Source organism: Bombina bombina, chromosome 11, assembly GCF_027579735.1.
Source record: "Bombina bombina isolate aBomBom1 chromosome 11, aBomBom1.pri, whole genome shotgun sequence".
In the NCBI taxonomy this organism is placed as follows: Eukaryota; Metazoa; Chordata; class Amphibia; order Anura; family Bombinatoridae; genus Bombina; species Bombina bombina.
The window spans coordinates 57,899,889-57,922,479 of record NC_069509.1 but is presented as its reverse complement, the minus strand read 5'-3'; the positions used below and the strand labels follow the sequence as shown (position 1 = coordinate 57,922,479).

The 22,591-nt window shown below is 41.8% G+C and overlaps 1 protein-coding gene across 1 annotated transcript in view; it reads right to left on the bottom strand.

Moving 5' to 3' along the window:
* Positions 1-22,591, bottom strand: part of LOC128642086 (hexosaminidase D) — a 60,455-nt gene that overhangs the window by 26,059 nt on the left and 11,805 nt on the right. Inside the window, exons 2-6 of the mRNA XM_053694743.1 lie at positions 16,109-16,199; positions 12,935-13,193; positions 8,782-8,891; positions 3,138-3,225; positions 751-915 (exon numbers count right to left, since the gene is read on the bottom strand). Of these exons, the coding sequence (XP_053550718.1) occupies positions 751-915; positions 3,138-3,225; positions 8,782-8,891; positions 12,935-13,193; positions 16,109-16,197 (711 nt within the window). The 5' untranslated portion in view covers positions 16,198-16,199. The remainder of the gene's footprint in view (positions 1-750; positions 916-3,137; positions 3,226-8,781; positions 8,892-12,934; positions 13,194-16,108; positions 16,200-22,591) is intronic.

Below are 22,591 nucleotides of genomic sequence, written 5' to 3'. Positions count from 1 at the left end.
GGGGATATAGGGTTGTCATGTTCTTTTATCAGAGCATGATTGCCTGGTATTTCGGGACCGGACTGACCTTACTAGGCGGATCAGACTGAAATACTTCAGAAAATTTCTCTTCTGTGAAAAGCACAATTTGGCTAAAAAAGGTTGCTCCTGGGTGGTAACTCTGCGTAGAACAAGTTACTGAGCTGTTGTACGTTCCTGGTAGAGCACTTCTCTTTCTGTATCCATTTGTATTATGACCCTGAGGAAGTCTCCATAAGGGTAGTGGGGCAAACCAGATGTGGACTTCTTAGAGGTATATGGCTGCATCTCACCAATGTGCGTAGAGGTATATGGCTGCACCTCACTTACGAGGCCCACGGAAGGCTGAAACGATTGTCTGGGGTTGTCATGTTCCTTGTTCAGAGCAGAATTGCCTGTTTTTTTGGGGCTGTATTGACCTTATTAGGTGTGATCAGACTGATTTACTTCAGGAAAGTTCTTCTTTGTGAAAAGCACAATTGGGCACAGTATCAGCTGTGAATTTTATGCTAGTTTTAATTTAATTTAAACCTGAACAGTTTTCAGTTTTAACCAAAAATGTTTTAAAAAGTTTAATTGCTGCTTTTTTATGCATAATACATAGTTTTGAGAACACTGACACTACAATGTCACACATAAACCAGGGCGATTAAAGAAAGATACCTATGTAAATTTGTCACACACAAGCACAGTGGTGTAGGCTTATAACAGATGTTCTCGCAGTGTCCTCACCTCGTCAGCTCCAATATGGACCCAGTTACATTTGGGGTGTTTATCCAGGACTTGTGTCAATAGCATTTTTACCAGTGGCAGAGCGTCAGCAAAGTGAGGGTTCAGGCTGTTTGGGTAGCGCTCCACCTCCCGCATGGCACGGTACTTATCATGCTTTAGAACATACTGTAAAGAGAGGACAATTGATTACACAAGTAAGGTCAGGTTAAAGCACCCAAGTTACTGAATAGGATACAGAAGGATCATGAAATAAATGTGTTGTGACTTTTGTTGTGAGTTTTAGGCTGGTGCACGAAATGGGGGGGTTTAAGTGAGTGAAATAGGTGGGTAGTTAACGCTCCAGTTCAAGCGTTAACTACTAAGTTAGCACGTTGGGTTGCTCCAGTATTATGATTTGAAAATAAAAAATTATTGCTCTCCTATACCAGGACGACCAAAGACTATCACATATGCATTGCAGTTTTCCCAGCCTTACCTTGTAAAGTAATATCTAATTCAGAACCCCACCCAAATCTTATATTAAATTGAATATTTTCCCTTTCCTCCCCCCTTTACCTTTTTCCTAATATGTGACCCCCCCCTCTCCCTTGAGGTTGCTTGCCCCACCTGGTGACGCCCTTTGCACTTGAACTTACGTTTTATCATAATTACCAGCTGACTTTTCATGTCCATTGTAATACTTTTGCTGATGTTGCCGTGATAGTTTTCGTAATTGAAACTTACTTGTAAACCTCGTTCACTACGATAGGCTACTCAATCTTAGAAAATTTTGTGTGTCCATGTTAAAAGACTAATTGTACACATATCATTGCCTATTGAAACTGTTATTCAGCTACTGTTGGATCTTTGATTTTATATGTTACCCCTGAAACTGTTGTCATTATAATGTGTTTTCTTTCACAATAAAACAATATTGGAAAAAAATTATAAATTATTGCTCTTGCGCTAACCTGACGCATGTAAAAAGCCGATCTTAGAATATCGCATGTGCATTCGCGTATTCCCCCATAGAAGTTAATGAAGCAAAAAAAGTTGAATAAAAAAACCTCACATGAAAATATGAATATTTCACATTCCAATGTTCTTCACATGCGGTAATCATTCTAGCGTAAATTGTGATTGCGCTCAAGCAATCGCGTTTACTTTCAACTTGTAATACCAGCGGTAAACCCGACGAGTGCAAACACCGGCGATAAATCCCTTATCACTTGTGCGTAACTGTTAGCGCTCCATTCATAATCTGGACGTTAATTGAGTGAGTGGGGTGGGGTTTTTAAATGGGTGAGTGGGGTGGTGCTTTAAATGGTTGAGTGGGGTTGGGGTTTAAATGGTTGAGTGGGGCTTTAAATGGTTGAGTGGGGTGGGGGGTTTAAATGGTTGAGTGGCGTGGGGCTTTAAATGGTTGAGTGGGGTTGGGGTTTAAATGGTTGAGTGGGGCTTTAAATGGTTGCATGGGTTGGGGCTTTAAATGGTTGAGTGGGGTTGGGGTTTAAATGGTTCAGTGGGGCTTTAAATGGTTGAGTGGGGTTGGGGTTTAAATGGTTGAGTGGGGCTTTAAATGGTTGAGTGGGTTTAGGGTTTAAATGGTTGAGTGGGGCTTTAAATGGTTGAGTGGGGTTGGGGTTTATATGGTTGAGTGGGGCTTTAAATGGTTGAGAAGGGTGGGGGGTTTAAATGGTTATGTGGAGTTGGGGTTTAAATGGTTGAGTGGGGTGGGGAGGTTTAAATGGTTGCGTGGGGTTGGGGTTTAAATGGTTGAGTGGGGTGGGGAGGTTTAAATGGTTGCGTGGGGTTGGGGTTTAAATGGTTGCGTGGGGTTGGGGTTTAAATGGTTGAGTGGGGCTTTACATGGTTGAGAAGGGTGGGGGGTTTAAATGGTTATGTGGAGTTGGGGTTTAAATGGTTGAGTGGGGTTGGGCTTTAAATGGTTGAGTGGGGTTGGGGTTTAAATGGTTGAGTGGGGCTTTAAATGGTTGAGTGGGTTTGGGGTTTAAATGGTTGAGTGGGGCTTTAAATGGTTGAGTAGGGTTGGGGTTTAAATGGTTGAGTGGGGCTTTAAATGGTTGAGTAGGGTTGGGGTTTAAATGGTTGAGTGGGGCTTTAAATGGTTGAGAAGGGTGGGGGGTTTAAATGGTTATGTGGAGTTGGGGTTTAAATGGTTGAGTGGGGTGGGGTGGTTTAAATGGTTGCGTGGAGTTGGGGTTTAATTCGGTGACCAGGATGGGAGTTTTCAGCACAAAGTCACACAGACAAAAACCAGCCCACAAAGATGACATTATATCACTACACTCCCTCTCTATTGAGGCTAAGAGCTGCCAGACCTGATACATTTCATAATCTTTGTATACAATAAGAATATAAAGTAAAAAATAAAATCTCAGACCCACCTCCAAATGTCCAAATGTTTGCACCAGCGGAACCACCTCCAGCTTGTTCATGCTGGCCAGGTGCAGAATCTTCTCAATGTCAGCATCACTGGAGAGAGCAGATACCATAGGGAGATAGTGACAGATACAGACTTATTGTATTTTGTTCCATAATGTCTTCCCTCTAATTCTACTAAAGTCAGCAACTGTAAAATGTATGTGTCAGACATCATCATTCTCGGCTAATTTATTCTCTGGTAAAAGACAATACATTTACCTATCCGCACCCCCTAGTAGTGGACTCAAAATTAAACAGGATAAAGGGTAAATAGCATGTGACATATATATAATACAATGCAGCCTCCTGTGCTTCTACAAGAGCAGGTCTAAACATGTTTTGTCATAAAATGACTGTGGCATAATACAAGTGTTAAAACTGTATCAGTTTTCTACTTCTTACTAATCACAAAGGGTAGGTGACTCATAGGTACCCTTTGCTAAAAAAACAATATACTCATAAAAGCAGCAGATTTAATTGTATTTAAAGCAGCTGCAGGAATCGCCCTTGAAATAGTGACTGTACAAGAGAGAGCGGCAGTGGCTGTACCAGAGAGAGGAGCAGTGGCTGTACCAGAGAGAGGAGCAGTGGCTGTACCAGAGAGAGGGGCAGTGGCTGTGCAAGAGAGAGGGGCAGTGGAGGAGCAGTGGCTGTACCATAGAGAGGAGCAGTGGCTGTACCAGAGAGAGGGGCAGTGGCTGTGCAAGAGAGAGGGGCAGTGGCTGTGCAAGAGAGAGGGGCAGTGGCTGTACCATAGAGAGGAGCAGTGGCTGTACCAGAGAGAGGGGCAGTGGCTGTGCAAGAGAGAGGGGCAGTGACTGTACCAGACAGAGGGCAGTGGCTGTACCAGAGAGAGGAGCAGCGGCTGTACCAGAGAGAGGGGCAGTGACTGTACCAGACAGAGGGCAGTGGCTGTACCAGAGAGGAGCAGCGGCTGTACCAGAGAGAGGGGCAGTGACTGTACCAGACAGAGGGCAGTGGCTGTGCCAGAGAGAGGGGCAGCGGCTGTACCAGAGAGAGGGGCAGCGGCTGTGCAAGAGAGAGGGGCAGTGACTGTACCAGACAGAGGGCAGTGGCTGTACCAGAGAGAGAAGCAGCGGCTGTACCAGAGAGAGTGGTAATCTATGTACCAGAGAAAGGGGCAGTGGCTGTGCCAGAGAGAGGGGCAGCGGCTGTACCAGAGAGAGGGGCAGCGGCTGTACCAGAGAGAGGGGCAGTGGCTGTACCAGAGAGAGTGGTAATCTATGTACCAGAGAGAGGGGCAGTGGCTGTGCCAGAGAGAGGGGCAGTGGCTGTGCCAGAGAGAGGGGCAGCGGCTGTACTAGAGAGAGGGGCAGTGGCTGTACCAGAGAGAGTGGTAATCTATGTACCAGAGAGAGGGGCAGTGGCTGTGCCAGAGAGAGGGGCAGTGGCTGTGCCAGAGAGAGGGGCAGTGGCTGTACCAGAGAGAGGGGCAGTGGCTGTACCAGAGAGAGGGGCAGTGGCTGTACCAGAGAAAGGGGCAGTGGCTGTGCCAGAGAGAGGGGCAGTGGCTGTGCCAGAGAGAGGGGCAGTGGCTGTGCCAGAGAGAGGGGCAGCGGCTGTACCAGAGAGAGTGGTAATCTATGTACTAGAGAGAGGGGCAGTGGCTGTGCCAGAGAGAGGGGCAGCGGCTGTACCAGAGAGAGGGGCAGTGGCTGTACCAGAGAGAGGGGCAGTGGCTGTACCAGAGAGAGGGGCAGTGGCTGTGCCAGAGAGAGGGGCAGCGGCTGTACCAGAGAGAGTGGTAATCTATGTACTAGAGAGAGGGGCAGTGGCTGTGCCAGAGAGAGGGGCAGCGGCTGTACCAGAGAGAGGGGCAGTGGCTGTACCAGAGAGAGGGGCAGTGGCTGTGCCAGAGAGAGGGGCAGTGGCTGTACCAGAGAGAGGGGCAGTGGCTGTACCAGAGAGAGGGGCAGTGGCTGTACCAGAGAGAGGGGCAGTGGCTGTACCAGAGAAAGGGGCAGTGGCTGTGCCAGAGAGAGGGGCAGTGGCTGTGCCAGAGAGAGGGGCAGTGGCTGTGCCAGAGAGAGGGGCAGTGGCTGTGCCAGAGAGAGGGGCAGTGGCTGTGCCAGAGAGAGGGGCAGCGGCTGTACCAGAGAGAGTGGTAATCTATGTACTAGAGAGAGGGGCAGTGGCTGTGCCAGAGAGAGGGGCAGTGGCAGTACCAGAGAGAGGGGCAGTGGCAGTACCAGAGAGAGGGGCAGTGGCTGTACCAGAGAGAGGGGCAGTGGCTGTTCCAGAGAGAGGGGCAGTGGCTGTTCCAGAGAGAGGGGCAGTGGCTGTACCAGAGAGAGGGGCAGCGGCTGTACCAGAGAGAGGGGCAGTGGCTGTACCAGAGAGAGGGGCAGTGGCTGTGCCAGAGAGAGGGGCAGCGGCTGTACTAGAGAGAGGGGCAGTGGCTGTACCAGAGAGAGTGGTAATCTATGTACTAGAGAGAGGGGCAGTGGCTGTGCCAGAGAGAGGGGCAGCGGCTGTACCAGAGAGAGGGGCAGTGGCTGTACCAGAGAGAGGGGCAGTGGCTGTACCAGAGAGAGGGGCAGTGGCTGTACCAGAGAGAGGGGCAGTGGCTGTTCCAGAGAGAGGGGCAGTGGCTGTACCAGAGAGAGGGGCAGCGGCTGTACCAGAGAGAGGGGCAGTGGCTGTACCAGAGAGAGGGGCAGTGGCTGTGCCAGAGAGAGGGGCAGCGGCTGTACTAGAGAGAGGGGCAGTGGCTGTACCAGAGAGAGTGGTAATCTATGTACCAGAGAGAGGGGCAGTGGCTGTGCCAGAGAGAGGGGCAGCGGCTGTACTAGAGAGAGGGGCAGTGGCTGTACCAGAGAGAGTGGTAATCTATGTACCAGAGAGAGGGGCAGTGGCTGTGCCAGAGAGAGGGGCAGTGGCTGTGCCAGAGAGAGGGGCAGTGGCTGTGCCAGAGAGAGGGGCAGTGGCTGTGCCAGAGAGAGGGGCAGTGGCTGTACCAGAGAGAGGGGCAGTGGCTGTACCAGAGAAAGGGGCAGTGGCTGTGCCAGAGAGAGGGGCAGTGGCTGTGCCAGAGAGAGGGGCAGCGGCTGTGCCAGAGAGAGGGGCAGCGGCTGTACCAGAGAGAGTGGTAATCTATGTACTAGAGAGAGGGGCAGTGGCTGTGCCAGAGAGAGGGGCAGCGGCTGTACCAGAGAGAGGGGCAGTGGCTGTACCAGAGAGAGGGGCAGTGGCTGTACCAGAGAGAGGGGCAGTGGCTGTACCAGAGAGAGGGGCAGTGGCTGTACCAGAGAAAGGGGCAGTGGCTGTGCCAGAGAGAGGGGCAGTGGCTGTGCCAGAGAGAGGGGCAGTGGCTGTGCCAGAGAGAGGGGCAGCGGCTGTACCAGAGAGAGTGGTAATCTATGTACTAGAGAGAGGGGCAGTGGCTGTGCCAGAGAGAGGGGCAGCGGCTGTACCAGAGAGAGGGGCAGTGGCTGTACCAGAGAGAGGGGCAGTGGCTGTACCAGAGAGAGGGGCAGTGGCTGTACCAGAGAGAGGGGCAGTGGCTGTACCAGAGAGAGGGGCAGTGGCTGTACCAGAGAGAGGGGCAGTGGCTGTACCAGAGAGAGGGGCAGTGGCTGTACCAGAGAGAGGGGCAGTGGCTGTACCAGAGAGAGGGGCAGTGGCTGTACCAGAGAGAGGGGCAGTGGCTGTACCAGAGAGAGGGGCAGTGGCTGTACTAGAGAGAGGGGCAGTGGCTGTGCCAGAGAGAGGGGCAGTGGCTGTACTAGAGAGAGGGGCAGTGGCTGTGCCAGAAAGAGGGGCAGTGGCTGTGCCAGAGAGAGGGGCAGTGGCTGTGACAGAGAGAGGGGTAGCGTCTGTACTAGAGAGAGGGGTGGTGGCTGTACCAGAGAGAGGAGCAGTATCCTATTGTGGCTGGATAGGTGAGAGGGAGAGCAGGTGTATTTCAGACAGTGGTGCTTCAAGGAATTACATTTTGTGGACAATGAACTACCTTGCAGAGCTCCATACATGTAACTGGAGACATTGGGCCTGATTCTCAAAAACTTTGCAGCATGGAAAGAAATCATCATCTTATTTTACTGAGCCCTATATAAAGTAAGTACCTCTTCTTCATATAAAAGCTTTAATCTCCCTTAGTGCCCGATATTGAAAAGCTCCCTGGCATGGAGAGAAATCATGTAAAATCTTTAGACCTTATATTGTAATGTAGGCATCTCTCCTTCACATCCGGAACCCTGTGTAGTGAGTTAAATATCTTTCAAACTAAAAAAAAAATCGGGACCTCTCCATACTGACGAGACGTCTTAGATCATCTCACCTGAGCGGCGAGCTTTTGATACACAGTTCCAAAGAAAAGAAAAAAAATGTCTTTAAAACTATCCCTAAGAGGCCTCATAAAACTGACGAGTCATCTTATATAATTTTGCTTTTGAGGTTTAGAAAAATGGTCCCTTAGTCAGGGAAGCTTTTTGGTGGAGTCAGTACAGGTGGAGGCACAGTCAGGTGTGTCCTGTGGGTATGGCTTGGCTGGGGAGTTTGGGGTGAGTCTAGGAGATTTGGTTAGGAGTGAACAGACAGCAACATAGACAGGCAACTTTTACCGTCCTTTAGAGATCATCAGTGGTACAACCTTAAATATCAGGGTGTTTTTTGCACCAGTAAAGAAATGCAACTGGATCCAGCTTGTGGAAAAGGTTGGGCCAGTGTGAGAAAGATGGATGTGAGGGGCCCAGCTTATGGTAAAGTGGTGAATCGCTGTGAAAGGGAGTCCCATGCTGGAATGGAACTGTGTGATAGTCCCAGAGTTCCTTAGCGTTGGCTTCAGAGACTGAAGGATATATAAATAGTGGAAGTCTAAACTAAAATGTTTAGTAAACAATTTTTACTAAATTGTATTACTTTATATAAATATATTCAAGGCCCATATACAGAGATGGCAGAAGCTATGTTTATTCCAAGAAAATTGTTTGTGACAAGAGGTCACAATTTAAGGTTGGAGGAAAGGAGATTTAATCTCCTGCAACTGAAATGTTTTGTCACTGTAAGAGCAATAAAATTGTGGAACTCATTACCAAAGGAGGTAGTGAATGCCAATACCCTAGATACATTTAAAAATTGTTTGGATACATTTCTGTCTATAAACAAAATGCATATATATGATTGCTAGTATTAAATGGGTCACCTGTTAGTGGGATTAGTTAAGTTTAACTGGAGCTTGTAAGTATTTTAGATTTGTATAGGTTGAACTTGATGGACTTCGGTCTTTTTTCAACCTCATCTCCTATGTTACTATATAATTTGCCAACTCAGTACAGTTATACTGTTTTCAGACTGCTCCTTTTATTCCTGCAGTAAAGACTGCAGCACACCGAGAAGCAAAGAGTTAACAACCTTTTTGGTAGTCAAGAGTTTAAATAACAGATTTTCCTAAGCCTCATGCTGGTTGGTCATGAATATGCACCCAAGGGGTTAAAAAGTCTAACAGAAAGTCAAATCCACATATTGTTTTTTACGTGTCATTTCCATGCAACAGACTCTTTAGAACATAACTGTTATTTTTCATCTAAGAATTATGGGTTACAGGAAGCTAACAATAAACAGACAGACCTGTGCTCACACACTCACCTATAGGCGTATGGCGATTTCAGGATTTCCAGCTCACCACTGTAAGGGAACATGTCTTCATATTCAATAAGTACTCCATTGGCACCCAGTTTAGACAGTAGCGGAAATATCTATTGACATGACAAAGAGATATAAGTACAATAGGACAAAACACATGTTTTTTTAACTAAAAACAGAAGAAGGAATTGCAAATATATTAGATATTTTACTTTGAAAAATGATTGTACTGTCACTCCTGTTTAAAATTCCCGGGTTGCTGCTGATTACCTAGCCACACCCTGACCTGCCCTCTCCCTGACCAATTCTACCCAATCCAAGCCCAGCCTACCTACTCCTCCTTGACATGACTCCGCCCCTAATTTGCAGTGAGTGTCCCTGGACCTCCCTGACCAAGCCACAGACTCCCCATCCCAAATAGCCTCCAGGAAGTGTTGAGAGTTATGTGAGAGTTGTCCCTTTAGGTCAATGAGCATTTATACTGCAGTATTAGCTGTGTACAAATATTTCCCATTACTTCAAACATAAATCTGATGAACATTTACATAACTCTTTTTATAAAAATGTCATAACATTTCTGTTGTGTTGCTATAGAATAAAAAATTAAAAGTCTTAATATTATTAAAACAAAATAAAATCATTTTTACTGCAGATATTTTTCAGTAACCAAACTCCACTCACCATTTGCCTTATTTGGAGGAGCCAATCTGGGCTTTAGTCTGCAGACAACAAGGCTAACTACTGTCATAAAGTTAGTATTAAGTATTCTGTTGTGCAGTTCTTATTAGTTAAAGCCAGTTAGTAAAAGATATGTAGTAGGGTTAGCTTTGAGGAGTCATCAGGTGCATTTAGAGTTCTGAGAAGCAGAAATTGCTCAATTTGAAGAGCTAAATTACATGAAAAGGGGACAAAATTAATTATGTACATATATTGCTAAGTTATTTCATTATGTATAACTAAACATTTTATTTAAAAATCTCAAGGTGTTTACTGTCCATTTAAAGGGACAGAAAACTGGCTCCTCTTGGCAACCGATTTCTGTGCACTTCCAGAAAGACAACAACCAATCAGAAGCTGTAATGAACGCACTGGCTGAGCTTGAATGCGTGAGCTCACGCTACCTTCAATCAGTCTCAGTACAGTGTTGGGTCACTTGTATAGTGTGACTCTTGTATAGAGCCTAAGAGAAGGTAGCGTTATCGTGCACCTTCAGACGCTTCTGCTGAGTTTACGCCTAAGGTAAATAAAGGTGCAATGTTTCTATTGTTAAAAGAAAATTAACCCCACATTTGTTTTCTTTTGTGATTCAGATAAAGCATACAATTTTAAACAACTTTCTAACTTAATTCTATTATCACATATCCTTCATTCTCTTGGTATCTTTTGTTGAAGGAGCAGCAATACACTACTGAGACCTAGCTGAATACATCGACTAAGCCAATGACAAGAGGCATTTATGTACAACAAAGGATACCAAGAGAATTAAGCAAATTTGATAATATAACTGAATCATGAAAATGTATGCTTACCTGATAAATTCATTTTGTTCTAGGTGGTGAGAGTCCCTGAGTCCATTAAGTCTGAAATTCAACTCCTGGCCACTAGGAGGCAAGGATTCCAAAAACCTGCAAGAGTATTCGATCCCTCCCACCTCACTGATAAGCCTGTCTAATGTATAGCCAAGTAAGGAGAAAACAGAAAGGAAGGAAAGGACAGAACAGGTAAATTAAAGGGACAGGCTACACCAGATTTTTTTTTTGTTTAAAAAGATAGATAATCCCTTTATTACCAATTCCCCTGTTTTGCATAACCAACACAGTTACATTAATACACTTTTTACCTCTGTGATTACCTTGTATCTAAGCCTCCTTATTTCAGTGCTTTTGACAGACTTGCATTTTAGCCAATCAGTGCTTATTCTTAGGTAACTCGGGCGTGAGCACAATGTTATCTATATGGAACACATGAACTAACGTCCTCTAGTTGTGAAAAAATGTCAAAATGAATTAAGATAAGAGGCCGCCTTCAAGGGCAAAAAAAAATTAGTATATGAGCCTACCCAGTTTTAGCTTTCGACTAAGAATACCAAGAGAACAAAGCAAAATTGATGATAAAAGTAAATTGCAAAGTTGCTTAAAATGACATGGTCTATCTGAATCACAAACATTTATTTTTGTCTAGATTGTCCCTTTAAGTGCAAAACTAGAACCACTGTCCAAAAAAAATGACAATTAAAAATAACTACATAGGGCCTAGTGGACTCCCACCACTTTGAAAGAAATGAATTGATCATGTAAGCATAAATGTTGTTTTCTTTTGCAAGGTGGTGAGAGTCCACAAGGCCATTACATCGTGGAAATTAATCCCCATGCTGTGGATTCCATGAGTAATGATGGCGGGATAGAAAATAGTTGGAACAAAAATGGCAGGCATCTAATTTACAGGCATCACTGCCCTAAAGATAATTGATCTACTAAAGCCTCATTAAAAAACAAACAAAAAAATAACAAGAAGTGCAAACTGAATTGGTAGAGAGAAAAGTAATACACCCTGGGAGAGACTTCCCCACCTCCAAGTAAACTTTGAGGATTAAAAAAACTTTAACCAAGAAGCCAAATGAATGAACAAGGCCTTATGAGCCTTGCATGGACCCGAGAAAAGGATTGACAAAAATCCTTAGTACCCTGAATATAGAACTTTAAAGTTCTAAACTGCATCCAAATTAGGGTTCTGAGGACTAGGACAAAGAAAAAGTCATCAGAATTTATCTATTGATGATGACTGAGGAAACTATCTTTTGGTAAAAAATAAAATTAACCCTTTTCTAAACCTTCTTGCAAAAATTGCAGAATTGTAGGAATTCCGAAAGAATGCCAATTAAAACTGTTTTTCACACTAAGAAAGAAAAACACGTTACAAATATTGTGATAGATCTACCTCAAGATAAGTTTTCTAGCCTGAAATTAAGAATTAAATATTGTGCCATAAAAAATAAATATTTTCAAAACTTAAGGCTGCCCAGTACATTATAAAACCCCTTAACATAATCCATCAGACATTGTATATAAGGTGGTGTAAACTGTCTGAAAGATTTGTCCCCTGGCTATGATGTACTGTGTAAAACTGTACCTTCTAATAGCCTGTAGGCTATGTGAGCGCAAAGAGTGATAAAGTACTTACCTGCCCCCGTTCTACTGTATTTACATAGTGCTGAAATGTCAGCTTCCAGTAGAGAGCCCGTCCAGTGCTGTGTACATTACAGCAGAGGATCACTGTACAGATTATCTCGACAACCCAGGTGAAAGCTAGCGGACCAGACCCTGCAACACCTGTGGCAGGCTTGTGACTAACTCCTACACCGGGAGTAATTGTGTCATTACCCTATACTCCAGTCTTCCCTCTGTCTTTCTGAGGTATAACAAATGGGCCTCAAATTGGTCTGAGGACCCCTCTCAATCACGATTATCTTAACAGCACCTCAAATCTTCAACTGTCTCCTGAGAGGCAAAGATTACACTGGCTTATCAGTGAGGCGGGAGGCAAGAAATATGCCTGGAGTTATGTGGAATCTTTGCCTCCACCTAGTGGCTGGGAGTTGAATCCTAGACATAATGGACTTGTGGACTCTCACCAGCATATGAAAGAAATTGGGGGTTTGCACTACCAGTTTTGTATTCCTTTAAAGGGACATACAAGTACAAAAAGAAATGTGTTAGAGCATTTTAGTAATACACAATGAAATTAACCACAATGCATTGTGTTACTAGGATTTAGCTGAACGCATTTAGCGAGCCAATAGCAAGAGGTCTATGTGTATAGAAACCAATCAGCAGCTAGCTCCAAGTAGTGCATTGCTGCTCCTGAGCCTACCTAGATATGGCTTTCAACAAAGGATATGAAGAGAAAGATGTAATTTTGGTAACAAGTAAATCAAGAAGTATCTTAAAATTGCATGCGCTATCTGAACCATAAACGTTTAACTTTAACTTCTCTTTAAGACAGTAAAGTGTATTTATCTAGATGTGATTGTTATGTGGCAATAAGCCACAATAGGATTCAAATTGCAGGTAATTTCTGCTAATATAAGCTCCTCACCTAACATGAATTAGGCCAACTACTCCCTGGTGATATTGTTTTATATATACAGACATCTCACCTGTTCATAGTATGAAACCTTAGGGGCAGCTCCCTTCAAATCCAGGTGCACCAGTTTCATCTGAACATGGCTGAAATCTCCAGAATTCTTCTGTTTTTTTGCCACGTTTTTTGCCTTGGCTTTACCTTGCTCTTCATGCGGTGGCTCGGGTGGAAGCTCCTTTTCCTCCATATTTATATTGGGACCTGCGACATTTCCCCAAAAGAAGTCTTCTGGGTACTCATTTTTAGCCGTCACAACTTTTTGGACCTCTGGCGGACTAGTATAAACAAAGAGTGTAAACATACAGGACATATACATATTAACAGAACAATTAGTGAGTTAAAGGGACACTGAACCCAATTTTTTTCTGTTGTGATTCAGATAGAGCATGACATTTTAAGCAACTTTCTAACTTACTCCTATTATCAAATTTTCATAATTCTCTTGGTATCTTTATTTGAAATGCAAGAATGTAAGTTTAAATGCCGGCCCATTTTTGGTGAACAACCTAGGTTGTCCTTGCTGATTGGTGGATAAATTCATCCACCAATCAAACTGTCCAGGGTACTGAACCAAGAAAAAAGTTTAGATGTCTTTTTTTTCAAATAAAGATATCAAGAGAATGAAGAAACATTGATAATAGGAGTAAATTAGAAAGTTGCTTAAAATTGCATGCTCTATCTGAATCACAAAAGAAAAAAAATTGGGTTCAGTGTCCCTTTAATACACATAGTTCTAGTGAAGACGTTTGCCTTTGGAAACTGTTTTGTTTTTAGCTGAGAAATGCGTTGCAAATACAAATTGTTTTTGTACACCTTTTGTTTACGATGCCCTTTTATAGACTAGATTACAAGTAGAGTGCTAATTTATTGCGTGCCTGCTAATAGGCAAATTTACCCGTTTGCGGGCGTGCGATAAATAAACAGCCATTAACAGAGCTCTGGTTAATTTTATAAATGTGCCTCAAATGCCCCCAAAATACAGTGCTGTGTATTTTATTAAAAAATTGCAGAATTGTTTTTAATAAAATAACGGCACCAGGCAGTTTTTTGAAGAAAAAGTTGGCGGGTGTGGGGATTGGGTGTTCCCTCTAAATATATATGTTTATATACATATATATTTATGTGTTAATGGGACAGTCTACACCAGAATTGTTACTGTTAAAAAGATAGATAATGCCTTCGCCCATTCTCCAGTTTTGCACAACCAACATTGTTATATTAAAGTGAATGTCAATTTTGATGCTAAAGTGCCCGGCTTTTAAAAATTTGATTAAAACAGTGGCACTTTAATTCATCAAAATTTACATGTTGAGAAAACAAAACTTACCTTTTAAACTTGACAGCCGCTCCAGCTTCCTCCACCCGTCCTGGGTCTAAAATGAGGAATCCGGCTTCCTCCAATCACGGCATTGAATCAGACACCGATTCCCCCAGGGGGAAGCTGTGATTGGAGGATGACCTATCCATCATTTCTGACGTCAGAAATGGCTTGCAACGACCGGAGGAAGTTGGAGCTGCTGTCAAGATTAAAAGGTAAGTTATTTTTCACAACACGAGTGAAACGTAAATTTTGATGAATTAAAGTGCCCCTTTTTTTAATCGAATTTTTAAAAACCGGGCACTTTAGCATCAAAATTGACATTCACTTTAATACACTTTTTACATCTGTGATTACCTTGTATCTAAGCCTCTGCCCCTTATTTCAGTTCTTTTGACAGACTTGCATTTTAGTCAGTCAGTGCCCTCTCATAAGTAACTTCACGGGTGTGAGCACAATGTTATATGGCACGCATGAACTAACGCCCTCTAGCTGTGAAAAACTGTCAAATGCATTGAAATAAGAGACAGCCTTCAAGAGCTTAAAGATTAGCATATGAGCTTACCTAGGTTTAATTTTCAACTAAGAATACCAAGAGAACAAAGCAAATTTGATGATAAAAGTGAATTGGAAAGTTGTTTAAAATTACATGCCCTATCTGAATCATGAAAGTTTAATTTGAGGGTGTTAGTTCATGTGTTTCATATAAATAACATTGTGCTCATGCCCCTGGAGTTATTTAAGAGTCAGCACTAATTACCTGACATGCAAGTCTGTCAAAAGATGTGAGATAAGGGGGCAGTCTGCAGAATCTTAGATACAAGGTAATTACAGAGGTAAAAAGTGTATTAATATAACTGTGTTGGTTATGCAAAACTAGGGAATGGTAAATAAAGGGATTATCTATCTTTAGAAACAATAACATTTTTGGTGTTTACTATCCCTTTAATGTATATTGCAAATCTTTTTACTAAACATAATTAAACATTTAAACGTCATGAACCTAAAAATTTGATGATTCAGAAAGAGCATACAATTTTAAATAGCTTTCTTGTTTTCTTCATTCACTTTGTATCCTTTGTTGAAGGAGTAGCAATGCACTACTGGGAGCTAGCTGAACACATATTGGTGAGCCAACGACAAGAGGCATATATGTGTAGCCACTAATTAGCAGCTAGCTCCCAGTTGAGCATTGGTGCTCTTGAACCTACCTTTGTTTACTTTGCTAAGAGAATAAAGGAAATTAGATAACAGAAGTAAACAGGATCTATCTGAATCATGAAAGTTTAAAGGGACATTAAACACTAAATAAATGCAAAATAGAATGATGCATTCAAAGAGAAGATTAGTATAAGAATAACATTTATTTTTTAGAGTTACATTAGTTGTTTAAATATTGACAAAATAAATGTAAAGCTTTAGTGTCTATAAAACAAATGGGAGCTGCCATGTTGTAACCTAAGTTACCTTCTCTGTTGTAGCCAATTAGGGACAGTTATAAATAGGTCACTGAGTGTGCAGCCAATGGCTGTGGGGAATATAACAGTGTTCTGCACTTACATTTCTAACAGGAACTGAAAAGCTCACAATTTCAGAATGGATTTATAGGAAAAGGGGACAAAATAAATAATGAAAGTATTTTGCAGACTATATATATATATACACACACACACATACGATTTATCATTTTATATTACCATCTCAAAGTGTTTAATGTCCCTTTAATTTTGACTTTACCTCAATCTTAAAGTGTTTCACATCCCTTTAAAGTGGCACGCATAAAACACATGGGTGGTTAATATGTGAGTGTTGCTATAAATGTACTAGTACCATTTCAGTTTTAGCAGCTGTGCGAGTGAAGCTGGGACTTACCTGGTTTTAGTCAGATACTTTAATACAGCAAATACAACTATCATCAGAACTCCAATGCGCAGCAGAATTGTTTTATTTGCAATTGTCATCCCTGCAAAGACAAAATTGGGAAAAAAGGAATTAAAATAAATAGGGTAACTTTAAAGAGACAGTCAACACCAAAATTGTTATTGTTTAAAAAAATACATAACGCCTTTTACTATCAATTCCTGAGCTTTGCACAACCAACAAAACCTCTAAATTTCTGCCTGTTTCTAAGGCATAACAAACAGCAGCAGCAGATTGCGCTATCGGCACTAGCCGTGCCTCAAACAAACAGCAGCAGATGAGCTATCGGCACTAGCCGTGCCTCAAACAAACAGCAGCAGATGAGCTATCGGCACTAGCCGTGCCTCAAACAAACAGCAGCAGATGAGCTATCGGCACTAGCCGTGCCTCAAACAAACAGCAGCAGATGAGCTATCGGCACTAGCCGTGCCTCAAACAAACAGCAGCAGATGAGCTATCGGCACTAGCCGTGCCTCAAACAAACAGCAGCAGATGAGCTATCGGCACTAGCCGTGCCTCAAACAAACAGCAGCAGATGAGCTATCGGCACTAGCCGTGCCTCAAACAAACAGCAGCAGATGAGCTATCGGCACTAGCCGTGCCTCAAACAAACAGCAGCAGATGAGCTATCGGCACTAGCCGTGCCTCAAACAAACAGCAGCAGATGAGCTATCGGCACTAGCCGTGCCTCAAACAAACAGCAGCAGATGAGCTAGCGGCACTAGCCGTGCCTCAAACAGCAGCAGATGAGCTAGCGGCACTAGCCGTGCCTCAAACAAACAGCAGCAGATGAGCTAGCGGCACTAGCCATGCTTCAAACAAACAACAGCAGATGAGCTATCGGCACTAGCCATGCTTCAAACAAACAACAGCAGATGAGCTATCGGCACTAGCCATGCTTCAAACAAACAAACAACAGCAGATGAGCTATCGGCACTAGCCGTGCCTCAAACAAACAGCAGCAGATGAGCTATTGCCACTAGGCACAACAGACAGACTCTTATCACATGTTTTTTTATTAGCTTTTCACAACAAGAGACTGCTAATCCATGTGAGCCATATAGATAACATTTTGCTCTCTCCTGTGGAGTTGTGCAGGACACAGCACTAATTGGATAAAATGCAAGTCAATAGATAATAAATAAAACATCATGTGATCACGGGGCTGTCTGCATAGGCTTAGATACAAGGTAATCACAGAGGTAAAAAGTGTATTAATATAACTGTGTTGGTTATGAAAAACTGGGGAATGGGTAATAAAGGGATTATCTATCTTTTTAAACAAAAACATTTTTGGAGTAGAGTGTCCCTTTAAATCAAGCACAGAACATTTCATATGGTGAAGCAGACTCATTTATCCTTTTAAACATGCACATCAAGCTAAAAAAACTTACCCCCTCCAAATTTATAGACTTAGGAATACTATTACCATCAGCAATAGAGGATATTCGTATTCTTATCCAGATCCAATGCTAATTAATAGCAAATTGAACGGAGTAAGGCTTTTTAACATCTAATTATGTAGGCAGTCACTTCTAATCATAGACCGTCATATGGAATATAGTCAGATCAAGGACTTTATCTATCATTACTGTTCATCTGCAGGACATTTCAATTTTTATGCTCTGTTAATTTTTGTGTTATTTTATCTTGTTTTGTTATTGTATTTTTTAATCATTGCATATTTTGTTACATTGCTATTTTCAAATGATTTAGCAGTAAGGTAATTCATTATATGAACATGTATGCAATGTATGTTCAATTTTGAATACTAGTAAAGCCAGATTTGAAACGAAAAGAAAAAAAGTTACCACCTTTAACAGCAGCTTGTTTTAGTTTTCCTTTCAAGATGGAAGCAAAGTTACTCAGTTGTAGCTATCCTGAAATATAAGTCTGCAGTGACGTGACAGCATGATAGCTAAGGACATTAAACACCTCTTGTTTGTGTGTAAATATTGAGCTTGGCCTACGCTCCCTTTAGGGGTCAAAGAGCAAATTCTGTAACCTGCAAATTTAGAAAATCAATCAATTGGTTTAGGTCATTTTCTATTCCTAACTGCATTTTGCACTCCTTTGAAAGGGAACAGTCACTCAGACAAGGAAAACCAGCTATAAAAAATATTTAAGCAAAACTCTGAGAAAATAATGTGGATTGTGTCTAGGGTTGCTACCTCAGCCATGTTTTCTTGGACACTTATGAGTTACACATGCTGCAGGGTGTGCAGGGAGGAACATGTATTGTGTTTCTGGACAGCACTATTTATATTCCTCCCTGCACACCCTGCAGCATGTGTAACTTACAAGTGTTCTGTATTTTAAGGGACGGGTGGCAACCCTAATTGTGTCATTACATATTACTGAAGTGTTAACTTGGTAGAAAGGTCAAAATTGAAATGTGCATGGGTGCATTTCAATGTGAAATATAATCATTTTTGCAATATACTTCAATTGGCAAAAATGTGTATAGTAAAAGTTATTAGTTTTTCTGCAGCATATGCACATATGCTGTGAAGACCCATGAACCAATATTCAAACACCACACCTTCTCAGAGAGCTGGCAGTAGTGTCTATTGCTTCTGAATATGTCATGCAAGCTACTGCTGACTAGGGTGATCACATTTCCAAACTGCCATGCCAGTTTTTGAAAAGAAAAGCAAAGCAAACAGTGGTTACCAGTTTAGACCCTTCCAGGTGCCATTGGTAGAAAAATATCAGGCAAATAGCTAAATTTAATTGGGAGGGTTGATAGGGTATCAGATTTCTCAGTGCCTAAAACTACATTACAATACAGGTAGCCCTCAGTTTACGCCGGGGTTAGGTTCCAGAAGGAATGGTTGTAAATCGAAACCGTTGTAAATTGAAACCCAGTTTATAATGTAAGTCAATGGGAAGTGAGGGAGATAGGTTCCAGGCCCCTCTGAAAATTGTCATAAGTGACACCTAATACATTATTTTTAAAGCTTTGAAATGAAGACTTTAAATGCTAGAGCAATATAAACCTAATAAAATAATTACATAACACAGAATATATAATTAAACTAAGTTAAATGAACAAAAACATTTGCTAAACAGCATTATAAACCTAATAAAATAATCACACAACACAGACTTTCTATGCATTCCAATCTGGACTGATTTATAGACAGGAAGATCTTGTTCCTTTGAAATCTGCTCGATAGCTCAGGTCTGGTTAAACTGATTAATCTCAGCTTGCTTGGCTTTGCTGCAACACAAGCGAACAGCTCCACCTACTGGCTATTTTAATAAATGCACTGCTTCTCAATGCTTTTCAATAGCAGTCACATGACTGGAAAAAAAGGTTGTTATTCTGAAACAGTGTAAATTGAACCGTTGTAAAACGAGAGCCACCTGTATAAATGTTAATAATAATGTTTGTTTTAAGCAGTGTTTTTATCTACAGAACATTTTTTATTAGCTAGACCAGTATCTGTTTGGCTGTAATTGGTATTTAATTTGCAGCCCAGCAAGATGATGTGCCCTGCTGTGACATTAATACTACAATATAGATATTAATATAAATATTCTGTAGAAAACACTGCTTAAAACAAACATAAATGTGCCTGTCCCTGTTTGGCTATAATTTGTATTTCATTTGCAGCCCAGCAAGATTAGTCCAAAAGCTGCAGAACTGGAATGACTAAAGTCAATAGAAAATGATGTGACATTAACTTGTATCTTTAGCATTGATGAAGACATGATTGACTTTTGGAAATGTGGCTACTAGATTTCAAGTTAATGTTACACTTTCTATTGACACATAGAGGCCGATTTAACAATGTGCGGACGGATATGATACGCTGTAGCATATCATGTCAGCCACATATCGATAAATGCCGACAGCATACGCTGTCGGCATTTATCATTGCACAAGCATTTCTTGTGAAATGCTTGTGCAATGCCGCCCCCTGCAGATTCGCAGCCAATCGGCCACTAGCAGGGGGTGTCAATAAACATGATCGTATCCGGTCGGGCTGATTGGCGGACGAGTTAAGGAGCAGCAGTCTTAAAGGGACAGCCTAGTCCAAAATAAACTTTCATGATTCAGATAGAGAATGTCATTTTAAACAATTTTCCAATTTACTTTTATCACCAATTTTGCTTTGCTCTCTTGGTATTCTTATTTGAAAGCTAAACCTAGGAGGTTCATATGCTAATTTCTAAGCCCTTGAAGGCCGCCTCTTCTCTCAGGGCATTTTGACAGTTTTTCACCACTAGAGGGTGTTAGTTCATGTGTGTCATATAGATAACACTGTGCTCACGCACGTGGAGTTCCAGTGAGCCAGCTCTGATTGGCTAAAATGGATGTCTGTCAAAAGAACTGAAATTAGGGGGCAGTTTGCAGAGGCTTAGATACAAGGTAATCACAGAGGTAAAAGGTGTATTTATATAACTGTGTTGGTTATGCAAAACTAGGGAACAGAGTAATAAAGGGATTATCTATCTTTTTAAACAAAAACAATTCTTGTGTAGTCTTTCCCTTTAAGACTGCTGCTTTTTAACTCCTTTTTCTGGTGAGCCTGAAGGCTTGTGCGGAAACAGATACATTAAGATGCATACGGGGGATGATAAATTCCAGTTCTGCAGCTTTCTTTTTATCCTGTGCGTGCCCTGTTTCATATGTATAGTAGAGTACACATTGCACAATCAAATATATATATATCCCTATGAGATCAATATTCTATAAGTCCTCTGCTCTAGCGATACTATCAAACATTACATGTCTCATGTTGAGACATGTCTGATAGTATCGCCAGAGCAGAGAACTTATAGAATATTGAGCCCACTAATGAGTAACTATAATTTGGAATAACAGAAACTTTGCAATACTGTGCCAGACTGCCAGGCAGACCGCAAACTAACAATGCTGAAGCTCCTTTCGCCTCCGGTTTAGTCCACACAGACTCCACATGAATAATCACATATGACGACGCTGCCAATATCCCCGCCGGCGCTAACACAACTGCTAACTGAGGGCCGTGGGACCATAGAAATCAATGCGCTGCCGCGCTCATTAGAGGGAACATTTATTCCGGGACAATGCAGAATGAAGGTGCCCGGGACCCGAGACAGACCTGCAAAATCGGGACTGTCCAGGGCAATCCGGGACACATGGTCACCCTACTGCTGACTCTTTGAGAAGGTGTGGTGTTTGAATATTGGTTCACAGGCCTTCACAGTATATATACGTATGCTGCAGAAAAACAGTACAAATCCGTAATTCCAAAACAAAAAATTATTCTGAAATCCAAACATGTAAATTATTGCGATTAGTTTCGGATCAATTCGGAAATTCGGCCGAACTTCTTAAATTCGGAGATTCGGGTCGATTCGAATTTCCGAATTGAAATAGTGCTGAATCTACCAAATAAATCCGAATTTGTTCGGATTTATTCGGTAGATTCGGATGGCCATGGATTACACTAGTATTGTACAGTATATTAGGTTATATCACTCTGCTATGGGTTACACCTAATATACAGTACATAATACTAGTCTAATACACAGCACATCTCACCTAAAACATACCGAATTTCCGAATCGAACCGAATCCAGCCGAATTTATTCGAATCCGAATGAATCCGAAACTAATCCGAAACGAATTCATTCGAATTTTTCCGAATTCAAATCGATCCAAACCGAAATTCGAAAAAATCTGAATCGATCCGAACCGAAACAAATTTTTCGATCATGCACAAGTCTATAAATTATTTTTCTTTTAAATAAAATGATCAGAAAATAAATTTTCCAATGACCTTCTGTATACAAAAGTATTAGAAATGATATAAAACTACATTTAGGTTACATATATAAGCTGTATATGACATATACATGTTATCTAAATGATATAAGATATTGTTGTATACACTTGGTTCCATCCCCTCTTCAAACTGTCCCATTTTAAAGATACAAATATTTCAAAATCCAAACCTTTTCCGGTCCCAAGCAGTCTGGATAAAGGGTTTTCTACCTATAATAAGTTTAACTAGATCATTTTTGCTAATGGAAGTATATTTCAAATCACACCCATGCATATTTCATTTTTGACCTTTTTATCCCTTTAAACATAATTAAAGTGTTCAGTCATTTTAACTTTATAAATTGATTCGTTTTTTTCTATGCTTTGAACACAGGTGACTAACATAAAAATAAGTTCTATAAAACCCACAAGCTTATTAAACATTCTCTCAATCAAATGGACAAGGAATCATTAATAAAAGGCTGAGGATATAATATTCTCGATAAAAATGACACAATACTAAAACTTGACCTATTCAGAGATTATTAGTACAGGCCATGGGGCATATTTATCAATGTGCGAGCGGACATGATACAAAGTACCGTATTTTTCGCTCCATAAGACGCACCTGACCATAAGACGCACCTAGTTTTTAGAGGAGGAAAACAAGAAAAAAT